The sequence below is a fragment of the Aythya ferina genome (assembly GCF_964211825.1).
Source record: "Aythya ferina genome assembly, chromosome: 5".
In the NCBI taxonomy this organism is placed as follows: domain Eukaryota; kingdom Metazoa; phylum Chordata; class Aves; order Anseriformes; family Anatidae; genus Aythya; species Aythya ferina.
This window is the reverse complement of record NC_140301.1, coordinates 58,916,644-58,934,199: the sequence shown is the minus strand read 5'-3', so window position 1 is coordinate 58,934,199 and position 17,556 is coordinate 58,916,644. Positions and strand designations below refer to the sequence as shown.

Sequence of the window (17,556 nt, the reverse complement as noted above, 5' to 3'; positions counted from 1 at the left end):
GTTTTCTCACCCCGTGTTCAGCCGTGTCCTCAAATATGGGCCCCAGACTAAGCCTGGTAAGTGAATACTTGTGTCCTTCAGCTGTATGTGAGCCTACCTGTGGACACAGGACTGTGCCAAGCTGCTGAGCAATGTGCTGAAGCTCCATCATACTCAGCGCTTAAGGGCTTGGGTCAGCCTTTTCTCTGGTACGCGGTAGGTAGACTGCATTAGAAACAGATGTAAAGGAAAATTCTCTTGCAAAAGCTTGAATTTCATGTAACGGGCCCCAACCTGGTTCCTCTTCAGTCACAGAAATACAAACTTGGATATGGAGAATGGTGGATATAAGGGCAGGTTGTCAGCTGTTGGGGTTATTGGGCTTAATTTCTTTAGAAAAGTTTTGTACACGCAATGACATGTGAGGCATCATGAGCTCAGATACAAGCTAACCCACAGCCTGCTGTGTGTCTCTGGATCAGTTTCTGACAGGGGCTGGGTGCTGTGATAGGGATGGTGGAGATGGTGCTTTACTGGTGCTTTATTGCAACACCTGAGGCACCCGCATGTGGAAAGAGGCTTTGGGACCGATGCCCCATCTCTGAAGAGACCTGCAGAGCGGGTGTAGCCTCATCCCCCGCTATTCACCCCACAAACACTCCCCTTCCCCTCACGGAGCCCGGCTCCTCACCGGTCCCCCCCTCACACCCCCTATTTCTCTCTCCCTCCCCTCATGGCGGCCGCGGCCCGGGGGCTCCCCCCGCGGCGGGGAGGCGCTGTGCGGGTCACCGCGTCCCCTCCCTGCTATAGCGGCGGCTGCCGGGCTCCGCCATCGGGCCGAGCCGAGCCCAGCCGGGCTGTGCCGGGCCGTGCCGCCATGGCGATGGACGGTGAGTGCGGGAGGAAGGTGCTCGAGGGGCGCTGCCCCTCGCCGGGGCTTCCCTCACGGCGTTTGGTGGTCGTGGGAGGACGAGGAGCGGGGGGGGGGGGGGCTCGGCACCTGCCGGCTGGGGGTGGGGAGGGGGGGGGCTCTGGCTGCAGCAGTGGTTTTGAGGAAAAATCGCTTTCTGTTGTCTGATCCTAAGCCATGAGCCTGGGCTGTAGGGAGGGCAGAAATTCCTGGTCGTGTGCCAGGCCACAGCATCGGGGGGGTGAAACCTGGCTGGGTGCTGCTGAGGTCACGGGGAGCCCCCGGTGTGCTGCAGAAGCACGGACGTGGGTTGTGCTGGAGATGGCTGGGCTGGTTTTCCTGTGTCTTTTTCCAGAATATTTGGGGGATAAATAATCATAGAAGCCTTTAAAGGGTGTCAGGATGGCGTAAAATGGTCCATCATCTCCCCGTCTCATCCTAGGCTTGAGTTTTTATAAAGGTGGGACTTAATGAGGAGCCTGATTTCTCTCCTCCCTTTGTCGTTCAGCCGTGCTCACTTCTTTGCTGTTCCTCCTTGTCTTTCAAGAGTGTCCCTAAGGAAGGGTGACCTCGGGCAAGGCCCAGGCTGACACGATGTGGACGTCATTTTGTGCTTCAACGCGGCCTGTGGAGAACGCTGCCCGTCAACGTGAGTAGACTGAGCTAGATCAGCAAGCACGGCGTGGAGCAGTTACTTGTGAGGCTGTAAATTAGCCCCTCGTAAGCCCAACAAGTGCCAGGAGTGGGATTCGCCATGCACTGTGATCAGTACACGGATCAGTGCAGTGTTGAAGTCTTGTTACACTGGCTGTAGGTATATGAAGGTAGCCTGGAGATGTTTACGTTGCCCTTTGGTTCAGCTGCTGAAGCTTTGGTGTGGATCTTCGTGTCCCAGTCTGCTTTTAGCTGAGCTTTGCATTAAGTTGGAAGCGTTTGTGCTCCGTTGGGTGCTGTTCCTTGTAGTTCCTGCCGTGTGGTGTTCTCCTGGGGCTGCCTCTGCCTTTCACTAGCACTGTGACGAGAGACCAACCTGATAAACCCTGCTAAACTCATCTTGCTTGGTCAGGAGCAACCAGAGTATCTCGTACTGCCTACTGTTTTGTGCTTGTTTTGGGTGCCAGGCAGAAGTTCCTTTTTTCCTCACTGCTCTGTATCTCACCCTTAGTCGTCTTCTCCTTTAGAGGTGAGATACTTGCTCCAGGCACCAGTGTACTGCTTTCAAAGCTACCCATGTGCTTTGCATACACAAGGTTCCTCAGTGGTTTGCAATATCTAATCTTGGTAAGCACATCCAACAGTTAATTCCTGATCTAGTTAACAATTATTCAATATAGCGATTGGGAAATAATACCTGAAGGAACAAAGACCTGAGGGGTGCCCAATATTAGAATGAAAGAGGTTATGTTCCTTGGGTTTGGTAAGATGGTGTCCTTGTATTAAATTTCATTCATATATAAACTGTGATTTTTATTCAAGTGGGCAAACTTGGATTGTTCTGTTCAGCTTTCTGTCTAACAGGTGCCTTAGCAGTTGTCAGCTCTGCCAGTACTTGCATGGAGCAGTGATACCAAGGGCAGAACAGAGGGTTTGTGTTGATCAGGGAACTTTGGGAGGCGCAGGGCCATCCTGTAGCCCAGGTGCTACCAAATTCTGTCCTTGGGTCAGAGCTGTTCCTCAGGGAAAGGCATAATAGCCAGAGCATCTCTCTGTGGTCCTGGGCTGCCAGAAGAGGTGGCGGTGATGACTTGAGGTGATCACAGATGCGTGTTAGAACAGTCTGCTCTGGTTTTTATCATTAAATAATTCATTGTTCCTGATGGCTGAAGGATCAGAAGTGAGGCAAGTTTGGTCTCCAGTAGCTTTGGCTTCTGCCCAATTTGAAATGCATACAGCTTGGATGCAGTTCAGATCAGTGCTAGAGAAAATACTGTGCATCATTTGAATGCACTTCTAATGGTAACAAATGTGGTGTCTTCACAGCAGTAAGCGTGTTCCAGACATTTTAAATGAAAAATCTCCCAAGGGGATATATCGAAAAGATGAGTTAAATGGAGACAGAAGTGACTATTCAGAGTAGACTTTAAATACTAGAGAATAAATTAGTTTTAATTTGAAAGTCCATTTTATCGTAGGTGAGTTCTCTTTTTCCTGACTTAGGAACCTGTGATGCATAGAGAAACCATCAGTGTTATGGGGATGGGCACGTTTTCTGCTGCTGGGTCTGTGGCATCAGGGCTTAACCACGTTTTGCATTAGCAGCCCTGTTTGTTGCACAGATGAGTGTGCTGGCTGTGTTCCACCCAAAGGCAGCTTCATGCTGCTAAAGGGCTGTTGGTCATTTGAACAAGATTTTAATTAAACAATCTGCGCCTGTGTATTTGCGTTACTTCATGCTCACGGGTTTCACAGTGCAGCAATGCATCATTAATATTTATTAGTGCAGTAATAAGATCCCAGGCAGGGTACCTGAGTCCTGAATGAATTATTCCCCCTTAACAAAGATGCTAGGAAGGGGACGTGGGTCTGGTATAGCAATCTAGAGGAGGGTGCACTCATTTCCTTGGCTAAGATCCTTGTTAAAAAGCTTAGAAAATACAGGCAAGGCTGTTGGGTGCTTCTTTAAAAAAAAATAAGCAAATAAATTGTCAACAACAGTTCAGAGCCTTATTGATTAGCTTGTGTTGTCTGGATGGATGGCATGAAGATGTGGGTCTTGAGGTTTTTATGGTGGTGTTAGGAATTAACATGCCTGAAAGCACTGACTGAGAGGGCCTTGGCTCCTGGGTCCTGAGCTGCTCAGCGAGGAAGGAGCCTGGAGGAGCTCTGCCAGCAAGCCCTGGTGGTCTGCGTCCCTCCCCTCATGATGGCAGCAACTTCACTGCCACCGTGAGCTGCTTGCCCTAGGAAATGCCTGCACAGAGCCAACCCCTGCACCTGTATGCCTGACAGCTGCCCGTGAGATTGCATGCAACCGTGGAAGGCTTTGCTGAGTACTGCCTCGCTGGTGTGTATGAAAAACCTCCCATTTGAAAGTAATCAGGGCTGTTTAGATGCCTTGATTTCTTTGTTACCTCTCTTGTTTCATTTTGACACAAGGCTGCTTAAATTCCTGCTAATAATAGACCTGCACCGCATCTGGTTGTGCTGAAAGCAAGTCTCGGAAAACGCCTGCTTTGTGTGAAATATTGATTGCAGTTGTGTGTTCTTTGCTGAATACTTGAAACACAGTTAATTTTATAAAGAGCCTCTGTTTGTGCTTACGCGCTGTCCCCAGGAGACAACTTTGAAAGAGAAGTACATATTCAGGCTGGAAAATGGCTTGCAAAATAAATGGGAGAACATTTTAAATCTTCTGTTTCCTTCCTGTTTTGATGAGCGTGGAAGTGGAGGGTGTTCTCCAAGGGAGCTGCCTCTGACGAGTTTTTTTTGGGGCATTGTTATTCAGGAAGACAGGCAACTCTGACTGCTCGAGGAGAAGATGGGGACCTGGGATGCAGTTTTAGGGGTGCAGGCAATGTTCCTTCTCCGATAAAAGAAGAGCTAAAGGACCACTGGGCTTGTGGGCCCTGAAGCCAGGCTCTTAAAAAATATTTTTAGAGGTTTGAAGACACAAGTGAGGTGCCAAACCAAGCGTTCTCAGGCATGTAGGGCACCTTAAATCACAGCTGGTCCCAGAGCCTTGCTGGTAATGGCCGTAGCCCTAATTTAGTATGCTTAGGTCATGGTGAAATGGGTCCCTTTCGGGGCGGGCGGGCCATTAAGGAGGAAGCCCTGCGATGTGGTGGTGAATCTGCGGATGCGCTGGGGCCCCGTGCTGGAAGCGCTGCGGCAGCAGGAGAGCTGTTAGCTGTGCACGGGGCTGGGAAATGGAGGTCTGCGGCTTGTCTTCGCCCTAAGTAATGATGCCAGCGCTTCCTCGGGGACCCATCTGCAGCAGCCCGTAACGTTTATGGCGTGTTCCTGTCTTGAAGTGTTCTTCTGGTCCCCCTGCACATGGCAGACAAGCGCGTGCCATCTGGCCTGGCTAAGCCACGGCACTGCTCAGCTGCAGAGCCGCCTCTCCTCTCAACAGGAGCAGTCATGATTACCAGGGGAGGTTATCCGAAAACATCGGGCAGGATTATTTCCACAAGCAGCCTCTTCATGCCTCGGAGAGGCTGACATCGTGGTTGGTGGGGTTAAGTGTGAGTTAAGGAGACCTCGTGTTCCCTGCCCATTTGTACCATCTCGTGCGCTGAGCAGGTTCGATCAATTATTCAGCAAGGGCTTCGGTCCAGTCTGTCCAGGGGCTGGGAAGACACCGACTCCACAAACTGGGTCTGTGAGCTGCTCATTGGGCACACGGGCTCTGTACTGACTGTTCTTAGTGGAGTTTTAGGAAATGAATTCCCGCTCGGGGGGGTTACAGCTATCGGCTGTTCATCTGATAAGTCTGTGCTCAACTTACTGCTGTGGCTGTAAACAAATCCAATCAGACACGTCTTAATCAGTCAGAGAGATTACGTTAGCTGTGCTATCCAGAAGGAGCTTCCTGGATATCTTCCTATTTTCATTTTTCTTTATTTTATTTTAGGTTTTGGTGTTGATGTGTTAAAAGAATGGATAAACAGGTGGCTAAGATTGCCGACAGTAGCGTGACCAGTTGCAGGAGTTGGTTAAGCGATAGGTTGAAAGAGTGATGGTTGGAGCAGCCTTCTGAACAGGTATGATGGGGACAAGATGATGTTCATGAGGTCCTGAGGAGAGCAGCTTATGGAAGTCAAAGGGGAAAACTTGGAAAGGAATTAAAAGAGTATGTAGGGACTGCAAAGAGCAATCCTGTGACGGTCCCTGGTGAAACTTCCCTGTGAGAAGGGAGCAGGGGGCCCGAGCTGCACTGGAGAAGATGGAGTAGGGCTGGTTTATTTAGTTTCTTATGGTACCCCTTAATCAACACTTGCATGTATAGAAAAATTTCCTTTTGAAAGAAGAATCTTTTGAATTCTCTGCGAATTTTGAGAATCTTTGACTGTTCTGACCACTCCTTTTCACAAGTGGTGTCTTGGCCCTGTGCAGAAGGCACAGCTGGGATTTGTGTCTGGGCTTCAGTCCTTGTTCTGCTTCTGAATTCCTGAGGTATCACTGAGCTAGGCAGTGTTATTGAGCCTCTCTGGGTCAAATGTGCACAACACTGGGACCTCCAAGGAGTGGGGTTCAGCCATAATTAGCCTTCATTGGCTTTAATAGGGTCGGAAAGCACCTGGGACCTTGCAAGATAGTGCAAAACTTCTGCAGCTGGCTGATGTGTTCAGTTGGCTAATTATTAAATAATAATAGAATTTTATGGATACTGGAACTTCTTAGTTCATTCTCATTTTGGAGACTCTTAAACACTTGTGAAAATGCAGAAAATCAGAACATGGTTTACATCTCACAAGTGTCAAGAGAGCGTACTCAGGTAACGTGTTGTATACAAAAGTATTTAAAAAAATCCACCAAACCTCTCCCATCACCTGCTCCTGGGGACCAAGCGCTTATGCAGTTGAAACAAAAGTGTTTGGTGCCTGAACCCAGTAATTTTCCTACAGATCTACTCAGCCCTTTGTGGTATCTCACTGTGACCGAAAGAAAAGAGCTTTCTGAAAGGGTTCATTACTCCTTGGTGTGGCACTTGCTCTTTCCCTAACCATTAGCTCTTCAACGGGATTCTGCAGGTAGAGGGCATCGGCACCCTGCTAATTCCTGGTGGCATTGCTGTTAATTGGATCAGAAGAGAAGCATTTGAGCCACTTCCAAAAGGTGATTTTCAGGATCTTGGGTCTGCAGCAAACAATTGCAATAGGTTTTTCTCTTTTCCAGTATTTAATTTTGCTCAGAGAGACGAGGAAGTGAGCCCTGCAGCAAAGCCTGAAGCTGAGCCGTGGCTGACTGAGGCAAGAAGCCCTGCTAGGAAACACAGAGCTGGGAGCAGGCTCTCCCTTTCAGCAGCGTTCGCCTGATCTGCTTGCTGCAGGCTGCTCCAGTAGGCTATGTAGGTAAAACTGCTGCAGGGAATTAATTAATTAATGGTAATTAACTAACCAGCACGCAGCCACGGCTCAGACGCGTGCGTGCCTAGTGTGCTGGGCATGCACGGCTCTGCTGGCACGTGGAGGGGGGCAGTGTCCTGTCACGCTGCTGCTGCTGGAGGAGGTTGCAGCAAACAAAGGGATGCTGCAGCCTTTGCTCTGTGATTTCAGGTGGGATTGCAGTTCCTGATGCAAAGATCTCCGGAGCTTTGCAGGGTCTGTGTTGTGCTGAGATACAGAGACCCTTCATTTTTAATGGGCTGTTTAAGAATCAAAAGCATGGGTAAGATATCGTAGCCTGCAGTGCCTGTGCTGGCTTCCTTACCACCCGTGTCTCAAAGACATCAGGTGTTTTGCTGTTCTGCAGTGAGTTGTCCCTGAAGCTGTGGTTGGTGTTGTGTTCATCTCTCCTGGGAGTTAGCACTGAGCAGCACGCAGTCTTCCCTAGCTCTTTGCATAAACTGATGCTTGTGTGTGAGGCGTTGAGATGAAATGTGCTTTGCAGGGCAGCAGGAATTCAGGCAGAGATGTTTCTGGCCTGATGAGTGAGGGGGAGAGAGTTTTATTTTCACAATGGGTTGAGAAGCTATCGGCAGCTGAGAGCCAAGACAGTCGTTAGTAGGAGACTGACTGGTCATGCCAAAGAAACACAAGTACTAATAAAGTGCAGATAGTGAGTTCCCCTTTGGGTAAAGCACTAGAACCTGGTTTCTGAAGGTCTGAGGTAATGAACTGGAGAAAAGCGTTGGAAGAAGAGTGCGAGGGAGAGAGGACAGAAATTGAGCTGAACAGAGACCTATGGAGAAAAAAGAGAGTTGCCTCTGCCAGCAAAGGTCTTTAGTGAAAGCAGGGTGAGTGTCCTGCCTGCAGGCTGGGCCCTGGCACCTTTTGGTCTGGATGAAATGAAAGATTTTCTTGCAGCTGGAGTAAAACCAAGTATGGTTTTCCATGCTATCCTTACATGTGTCTTCAAACTAAGTAATTGTTGTTTAATGTAGTAAATAACTGACATGATTCCATTGGCCCAGCTTGTGAGAATTATTTCACAGGACTCAGTCACACCACTTGCCATCCCAAGGATAGGGTGAGCCTTCAAATCAGTGGGATTCTCTGCACAAACCATCCTGGGAAAGTTGAAAAATGCCCACACAGCAGCAAAACCACTGCTCGCACTGATCTGGGAGGTGGGAGTGCAGGACTTGTGTTTTAGGCAGGTGTCTTTTGATGACAAGCACTATTGGAATATTTTTTGGCACGTGTCAGAACTGTGTAGTGTCTGGATCTCGGGAGTTTCAAGTGGGTTTCTGGCAAAATGTAGTGGTTTTCCTATATTGTGGGTAGTTTACTTTTTTATTCTTTTGTAACTGGACAAAAGCAACCTAAAACTATCAGACAGTGGCAGAGGGGGCTGAAACGGTCTGTTCAGGGTGGATGTTCCTGCCTCTTTTTTGTTTCCTAGTGAATCTTTGGAACCAACATTTGCTACCAAGAACTTTTGTTGAGATTTTTTAAGAAGCTTTGCTCTTTGAAGCCCATTTTGCATAACTGTGCTATGGTTACACTTTGTGCTTAAAAACTTTGAGTCAACCCTGAAGAACGATGCAGTCACCACTACAATCACACACACCACGTTTAACGTGCGGGAGGTTTTTGTCTTCTTTCTTGTTTCGCAGCCGTTTAAAATCTCTGAGTTTCTTTTTGGGAAGCAGGTGAACAGAAAGAAGGGATTTATTTTTTCATTGCCACTAAAACTAGGAAGTTAATTGTTATAACAGCTGAGTTATAACACCTCACCACCTCCCACCCACCTCACCACCACCTGTTAGTGCTCAATGAAGACTGATATCTTAGCTGGTGAGGCTGTGATAATTGCATTCAAACAGCCCTTTGACCAAGCATACAGGCTCCATGAAGGTAGGTGTAGTTCCAAGTTACTTTTCTTGAGAAGTTCAGTGCCTGGACCCTGCAGTTGTATTCAGCATTCCCCACGTGCACAGCCCTGCTGGGACACGAGGCCAGGTGGTTCTGTCACTGCACGCCAAGGTAAGTGCTTGATAAGGTTTCACTGAAGCCCTATTAGGTGAGCTGCATAAAATGTTGACAGCGTATTGCAGTGGTGCTTTGTGGGTTTTGTGTTCGTTTTTCTCCTCTGTGATTTCAAGTACTTGATTTGTTACCCCCTCGCACACCCTTGGAGTTTATATGGTTGGATGTTTGTCACAGGCTTCTTATGTGAAGTACATTTCATGATGCTGAAGTCAGAAGACAGCCTGGAAGCAAGTTAAGATATATTCATGTTGCCAAAACTTACGCTGCCTGCTGGGTTCTTTAAGGCAGCCCCTCACGAGGGGTCCCACAGCCTGTCTGTGCTGCTGTGTGTCAAGGGTGCTCACCCTGCCTGTCTCCAACATTTTCATGCAGTAGAGAACGAGATGGATGTGCACCTAATGTCATGGAGAGCTGCAGCACTTCTACAGCACTTCGTGGGTGGGAGAAGACTGGCTTCTTTGGGATCCCGCTCCTCAGTTACAGATCCTCAGCTATTTGCATCTGATGATGCTCTCGTGTTAGCCCCAGTTCTGGGGAACACTCACCTTTTTGACTACCCAGGAGCTTTATGACTGTCCGTGTGACCTAGTTTGAAATGCTAAAAGAGTTGTAATTTAATAAAGACAAGAACAAAGTGATTTAAGTTGAAGGAGTCCTCAGGCTGTTGGTTTTACTGATTGTGCTGATACAACTCAGCACACCCCAGCTTGATGTTGCTAATTAATTTAGTCTTTATCAGTGGCACTTGCTGTAGTACGTGCTGCAATGCTATGGAGACAGATGTGCTGTTTCCTGTAGCTGCTGTGTTTTCTCTGAAAATTGATGTAGGTGTGTCTAGATGATATGGTTTAGGTTCTGTGAGCAGTCGAGGTGGCAGCGTTGCCATGTGCTCAACAGCAATGGCCCAGGGCTCCCAAGCCTGTAACCTGACATTAAAAAGCAGCAGTTTCAAGTCTCAAACAGAGCACATGTTCTGACCGACTCTTCAGTCTTTACTCAGCATATGTCTGATTTTTGGTTATTTCTTCTGCAAGCGTGAGAGCTAGAAACAAAAATATATATCAAATCTGAGTCACTCTTTTGTAATTACATCGTTCCATTGTTCTTACATCTGTAGATTTAAGAAAAACACCGAGTAACTTCCATTTGATAGCAATTCTGATAACAGAGCTGCAGGGTACCCTTTTTCTGGGGCAAAGGAGTGGATTAAAGGTTTCCAAATAGACAGTTTGATAAGTGAGGAGTGATTCTTTTATACACAGTTGTTTTCAGCGTTCCTGAGCAAGAAGCATGAAGGACAAATGGTCGTGTATTTGGCTGGCTGAAGGCACAAGGACAGACCTCCAGAATTGCTGTTCCTCGTTTGCTTTCCTGATGCCTTCTTGCCTCTTCCTGTTTCAGTTCTTTACTCTCTGAATTTCTCCTGTCTCCTGCCTGGCAGAGGGACGCAGTCAGAGCTTCTGCTGTCACCTCGGTTTGTGTTTTGTTCTTTTAGACCGGGGAAAGGGGAGCTGTGTGGAGCTGGCCCCTCGGGAGAGGGAAGGAACACTTGCTCATATGGTGCTGCTCAGCAGCCTGTGCCTGCCTGGAGTCACTGAGCACCATTTGTGAATGTCCCTTGCTGAAAGGAGGAGGTGAGTCAGGCAGCCTGGGATTTCTGGAGTTTATTGGAGTATGAAATCCATAACTAGATGGCTCTGGAACGGGGTCAGCAGGAAATTAAGAGTTGTGCTGGGCATGATCACTCACAGGCTGGGGACAGGGGAGGAATATTTCTCTTCTAGACACTGCAGTGAGGTGCAGAATGAGCTCCTGGCAGACCATTAACACAACAGTCACAGGGATCCTGTTGTCAGCCACATGGGAAAACCTACAGCCAGCGGCCTGAGGGTGAATTGCTTGAAGGCAGTCAATATGTAATACTGGGAAGAAGTTTCCCTCTCTGAAACTGAAAAGAGGAGCCTTCATGCTCCTTCCAGGCAACCAGGGGCAGCAGCTGAGGGCTGTCCTGTCTTGCAGCCATCGCCACACATCTGCAGGAGGAAGGTGCTGCCTGCTTGATCTTACGCATTGCTTTGCCTCTTGGGTGAGAGAGCAGCTCGTCGGGAAGCACAGGCAGATGTTTGCGTTGTGGGTTACAGACAGGATTAAGTGTGAGGGCGTTGTGCTGACTGGGTTAATGCTGTCGCAGTTTCTGGGAGCATGTGGGTGCCTGGAGAATTGTAAGGCACCAAATGTCAGCTCCCCTGGGGCTAGCTGCCACCTGACTGACAATTCTTGAGCACTGCAGTTTGAAATTTGTCACCTAAAAAAAGAACTTGTGTGGGACTTCTGTCACTGATTTCCTGCAAGACTCAACCCTTTTCTAAGACCTTTAACTTTGGGATTCTGTTGACATTCAATTCTAGTGCGTAGCAATTCATTCACCAAATCTTTCTGTGCTGCACTCTAACCTTTGTGTCTCCCTGTGACATATGCTGTAGAGCTTCAGCAAACCGGGTGGCAATAGGTTGCGTGATGCATAGCAGGGTGAGCAGTGTAAGGCCAAAACCACACGGTTAGTATCATGTTTGTGCTGGGATAATGGCAAAGTAGCAGCTGTCTTGCCTTGTCTTTTTCTTTTTTTCTTTTTGAAACCCACTCCACTTGTTTTATAATTACTTGGGCTCATCATGAAGGTAAAAATAGCTTCTCTATTTAAAGAGAACAGATGGTTTTTCTAATGTTTTTTTCTTTAACGTTGAATGAATTGTGGTTGAGTCAGAAACTGCCAGCACAGAAACGTATGTTTTCATTAGAGAAATACTTGATTAGGTTAATTGAGTGTGATTCAACGTGATGTACATTTGGCCAACTTAAAAGCTTTCCAACTTTAGTCTTGGATGGAGATAACAGCATCTCCGTGTTTGCAGCAGTGCTCAGTACCTCCTAAAAACATTGCCCAAGGAGTAATGAAACATTGAAGGGACACTACTAAATTAGCAGAGGGAATATACATTTTTTATAACAAAACAAAACCCCAAAAACAAAGAGACAAAACCCAAAACATTTTTAAGAAAGATGCAAATGGAGAACGTGTGCTTATGGCATGTCCAGGCGTAAAGCTTGCACTACTCTAATTTAGGCTAATTTAGCATACACCAACTTTTGAGCAAGGCGTGTGGCTTCCCAAAGCCCAGACACCTCTACATCATTGCTGAGGGTCCATTTCCACGACTGCACAAGACTTCAGATCATCTCCAGGCTGTTTAAGAGGGGCCTCTGGGGTTCTGGTTTTGTCTCTCACAGCATTTTTGTCAGTCTTTCCCAACCCACCTGCTCCTGTGCTCTTTGCTCCTGCTCCCTTTCTCCCATCTGGTTCATGTTCCTGCAGCAAGGGCAGTGGGGATTTGTGCCCGTAGTTGTTAGGATGTGCTATCAGCAGAAGGTACTTGATAAAGATTTGCTATGATATGTTTAAAGTATGTTTTGTCCTCCCCTTGCCAGTTTATAAAAGGGAAAAAAATGATGGTGGTTAGATACATACAGAGGGATATGTATAGTAGGGAGCTGTGGTGAGGAATCTTTGATTTACAAATTTGAGGAAAAGGAACTGAAACTCTTAAAAACAAAACAAAGCACTAGTGGGAGCAGTATCCTTTCTGTAGCCCTGCACTGAGTTTGAATGCAGCAGATCTGAGTGCAGCAATTGCCTGTCTTGGAAGGATCCAGTTAGATTCTGCCCTGTGATACGATTTATTGGAATACGTGTGGCTTTTGGGAAGGGAGCAAGTAATAAAACCACAATATTTGCTTTCACCTTTGTTAGCATCTTATTTTATTAATAGGACATAAAGATACTGATATTGAAAGTCCCTCCTGAAATGCTATGCCTTATTTTATAGGTATGCCCTTCTGCATAGAGGCAGGGGGAGAGGTATTGTCCAAGTAGCACTAAGAATGAGTTGAACTCTCAACTTATTAGCCCCGCTTTATATCCACTTGCCTCTGTGATATCTGTAGAGCCATTTTTGAATCTCTGCATCTAGATGCTGGAATGAGAAAGTGATGGAGACTCTAGAGGGCACTGCAGCATCCTTGTAATACAAGTAGCTTTGTTTTCTTTTTTTTTTTTTCTCCATAATTTTACGCCTTAGGATGATTGCTTAAACTAGTTAAAAGTAATTGGGAGTTTATTTCAGAGAAAGCTTTGACTAGTGATAATTTTTGTACCAAGATGAGTTGTCCCTCTTTTTAGAAGAACCGTGAGCATTAGACGAACTATTGATTTTGTTTTAAATTTTTAATCACTTGTAGGACATTTGGGTATGATTTAAGCAACCAAACCAACCGACATAAATTCAGCATTCCTGTGCATCTTGCAGACTCCACAAATGAGCTATTTGCTTCCACGTTGCTTTCCTCCTCCTGCAGGGCAGCCTAATGCAGCGTATCCTTCGGCTGGAGGTGCTGCCGTCTGCGTTCCTTGTGTACAGGTAAATCAATAAATCATCGTGTCAGCAGAGCACAGCTTGAAACCACATTTCCCTGTACTGGAAGGTTTCAAATTAATTTCAGATGGGAGCTCAAATGTGCCACGCACATATCTCAGATAACGCTACAAGGCTGCGTTGGGAGTGATAGGGTGTTGATTCAGTATGGCAAGCTGCTCTGAAGGAAGTGGAGCCACAACCTCGAGGCTGCTCAAGCTGTCAGAAGGGGTCAGTAGCTGCTTTCTACTCAATAAAGAGTTTGTGTGTGCAGCTGGCTGATTATCTACTGGGCATTTGCTGTGGGTTTTGGCTTTGTGGGAGAGTTCACATCCCCAGCTGGTGACCTTCTGTGTCTCTGCAAAGTGGAGCAGAGCCCAGGTCTCACGGCACACGGGGGCTGTGGAGCCTGTCGTCCTCCAGGCTGCTCACGGTGAGTTAAAGCGCAGGAGTCACACTCGGATGCCTCCAGCTCTTTTCAGAACACGTGCACGCAATTATCTGGAAGGATGTTCTGGAGGGCACGCTTGGCATCCGCGACCCTCGTCCCCTGATATCTAATAATAGGTGCACGCAGCAGCACCTGCTGTTTTACAGCCGTCAGCAAGGGTCAGTGCTTTGTGCTCGCTGTCCTTCTGGAGGTGCCTCTTCCCCAGGGGAGGCACCGCACGCTCGTGCAGCACCTGCACGCTGCTCACACAGATGCACGGATCGGGGACGTGCAGAGTCAGGGCATCGTTGCCATTGCAGGCACGTTCAGTGATGGCACTGAAGAGCCCGTGCTGAAATCCAACAGGCAGGGGCTCGAGCTGAGAGCATGCTACCAGCATTACTCTGAGAGTCAGCGGATGATAGATTTCTGTTAACTTCCACCGTAGCAATGCTTCTTCCAAACTGAAATTGACTCCTTTGCACAGCAGGGAAAGGAGGATCTTCCTAAATAGTTACTCTGGGTGTGTGCAAAAGTCTCTCCAACTCAGACTCAGCATTAAACAACTGACTTCTTTGCCTTGTGTTGTCTCTGTTTATGGGCTCTTTCTTCCATTAATGGTATGAAATGCAGCTACTGACTTCTGTATGTTATACAAAATACAAAGTGCACGTCTCTAGCACGGTGTTTTTAATACTTGATGCTCTTGAAACACAAATTTGTTTGTTTTCTAAGTAGAGCGCCCCTTGTCAGTCTGTGGAAATTACAAGCGATGACAGGACAAGGAGAACAGGGGATATCAGAGATGTGACTTTACTGAGCTGAAAAATAAGATACAACATGATCTCATTTCAACCTGAGTAAAGGAAAATTGCTTATACATTTATACATACTTAAAGAATTAAAAAAACAGCCAAACAACAACAAAAAGCAGTAATACGTTCCCTCTCAGTTCTATCTGGTTTATCTTTTATTTTATTCAGTTTTGCATTAAAAAACAAAGTCAAGAGCATCCTGCCTGAGCTGCTGTAGGGATAACGCTGTAGCTGGGAAGGATGTGTCCTGCAGGGCAGGCTGGCTGCCTGCGGGCTGGTGAGTGAGCTGCACGGCGACACCTGGGATGTGCAGAGAGGAACCTGAAGGTGCCTTTGCTCATACTTTTGTGGCAAAGCCTGGTATGGGACCTGCCCGAGGGGGTTTCCATTAGGTTTTCAGTTCCAGGTCTGCCAGAGCCAGGGGCAGGTATTGCAGCCCAGCAGCTGTGCATCAGCCTGACTGATTCCCCCTTAGGAACTACAGAGTATTTTTGGGAGCTGGCAGTGGCCTCGGTTTGTTTAACTGGCCAGGTGAACTGAGACTGCCTGCTGGACTGCCCTGATCTTCAAACACCCAAAACAAGTTGTCCTCAAGCACGTCGCCTGTCAGTAAGAGACTTTTTGAATCCGGCTGACTGCTGGGTGACGCGTTGCGTAGGTATTGCATAGAAATCACGGCTAATTTATGTTTGCACCAATTAATTTCCCTCTGTGTTTCCTAATTAGCGAAGGTGTGACTTCAAAGTGGGTTAACAGAATGATGATAAATCTCCGTGTATGCACTCTGTGTGAATGAAGTTTGTTATTTCTCTCTGGTTTAAAACCGAGCCGCGTGCGCTGTCTGACTTGAAGTGCCTGAAATCAGCTTAATTGTACGGTGTTGTTATTTAAGGCTGCTTTGACTTTTTGAAGAGGAGAGATTGCAAAAGGGCTTGATGCTGGTGAGCTGATAAGCTGCAAGTTCTCGTCTTTAGCATTTCTTTTGAGGGCACATCTCTGTCAGCCCCGTTAAAGTGTGGGACCTCTTTCCTGCTCCCCCTTCTGCCCTCGGTATCTGCTTGGCATTCTCAGGCCGTTCCTTTGGCTGCCTGCTGCTCCAGGTGTTCAGAAGCTTATGAATAACAGAGGAAAAAAAAATCAATGTTTTTTCCTGGCAATTTGAGAGTCAAAGTGAGAGTGTCAGTTTTTAAACACAGTAGGGCTTTTTAGTGCTCTTTTCCCCCAGGTGATCTGGTCTTCCATTAATGGGGGCAGATCCTCCACTAGGCAGTGAACTTGGCTGAGTTCTGCCTGTTTTGACAACAAAAGATGGAAAAAAAAAACAAAAACAAAAACAAAATAAACACACAAAGCCCCTCTAATCACCCAAAAATGTAGAAGGAGATTCAGTGTAAGCAGTTTGGCTGAGAATATATAAATCTGCTGTGCTGTGCCAGGAACCTGTGTCTACCAGATACACAAAAAATGAATTTTCCTCCCAATGACAGGTACTTCTGCCTCTCTCAGCTGGGTCAGCGGGGATCTTGGAGAATTAAACAGGATGAGTCTGGGCCTTAAAGCTTACGCTGGTGTTACTGCTGTTGTAATTCTTGCTCTTGAATGATGACCATTGGGTTTTTAATACCCTCTGTCTTTACATGCTCTTATTAAAGGTGCGTTCATGGCTTGCAGGGCTGGAGCTAATGCAATCATGGCAGATCCCTAACTTCCCTGGAATGAGTCTGCCACACTAGATGATCTGAGGAAGGCTTAGAAATGAAGTGCAGTTCTCTTTAGCTAGTAGGGAAGATGTCCTCACCTGCTGGGGCTGCAGGCAAGGTGGCCACGTTGGATAAAATCCAGACAGGCACCTGAAACGAAATGGCTGCGTGGATGAGCAGTGCTGGGAAGGTGTGAGAAAGCAAGCATCGAGTTGTGTGATGGCCGGGGCACATCCTATGGCTGCCAGTAGCACGGCAGGAAAACTCTTCTTCATTGCTGAGCTGGTGGCATGGGAGAAGCTGGGGCTGGAGAGGCTGCACCTCCCGCGGGTCTGTTCCAGTGGGACCTTTCCAGGGAGCACAGAGTCAGTGTTTTCACAGAATTTCTAGGTTGGAAGAGACCTCAAGATCATCAAGTCCAACCTCTGACCTAACGCTAACAGTCCCCACTAAACCATATCCCTAAGCTCTACATCTAAACGTCTTTTGAAGACTTCCAGGGATGGTGACTCCACCACTTCCCTGGGCAGCCTGTTCCAGTGTCTAACAACCCTTTCGGTAAAGAAGTTCTTCATAATTTTTAGTTTTGCTAGGAAGGAGGGAATTGCTGCTGCTAGAAGGAGAAAATGCAAGACAGGGACTGGTGGGTGAGTCATGACCATAAAATGCTCAGAGACTTGACAAATGTGTAGCAGCTTAGCCAAGATGAAAGGGCTGGTGCCTGGCTCATCTCGTGAACGGATGTTCTCTGGATACCCAGTACCCTGAGCTGGTGGAAGGGGATGGGGAGCAGGATGTGGCCCTCATTATCCATGAAGAACTGGTTGGTGACCTACTACGGCACTTAGATGTGCACAAGTCGATGGGGCCGGATGGGATCCACCCAAGGGTACTGAGGGAACTGGCAGAGGAGCTGGCCAAGCCACTGTCCATCATTTATCAACAGTCCTGGCTATCGGGGGAGGTCCCAATCGACTGGCGGCTAGCAAACGTGACGCCCATCTACAAGAAGGGCCGGAGGGCAGACCCAGGAAACTACAGGCCTGTCAGTTTGACCTCAGTGCCAGGAAAGCTCATGGAGCAGATCCTCCTGAGAGTCATCATGCAGCACTTGCAGGGGAAGCAGGCGATCAGGCCCAGTCAGCATGGCTTTATGA

The 17,556-nt window shown here is 47.5% G+C and overlaps 1 protein-coding gene across 3 annotated transcripts in view; it reads left to right on the top strand.

The window, feature by feature from the left end:
• Positions 1 to 776: 776 nt before the first annotated feature.
• Positions 777 to 17,556, top strand: part of SYT16 (synaptotagmin 16) — a 96,679-nt gene continuing 79,899 nt past the window's right edge. Inside the window, exons 1-2 of one of the 3 annotated variants that reach the window (XM_084520301.1) lie at positions 777 to 869; positions 1,437 to 1,538. In XM_084520301.1, coding sequence (XP_084376427.1) covers positions 1,484 to 1,538 — 55 coding nt within the window. In that variant the 5' untranslated portion in view covers positions 777 to 869; positions 1,437 to 1,483. Of the gene's footprint in view, positions 870 to 1,436; positions 1,539 to 17,556 lie in introns of those variants that run through there. The other 2 variants (XM_084520299.1, XM_084520300.1) reach the window with 2 other exon arrangements.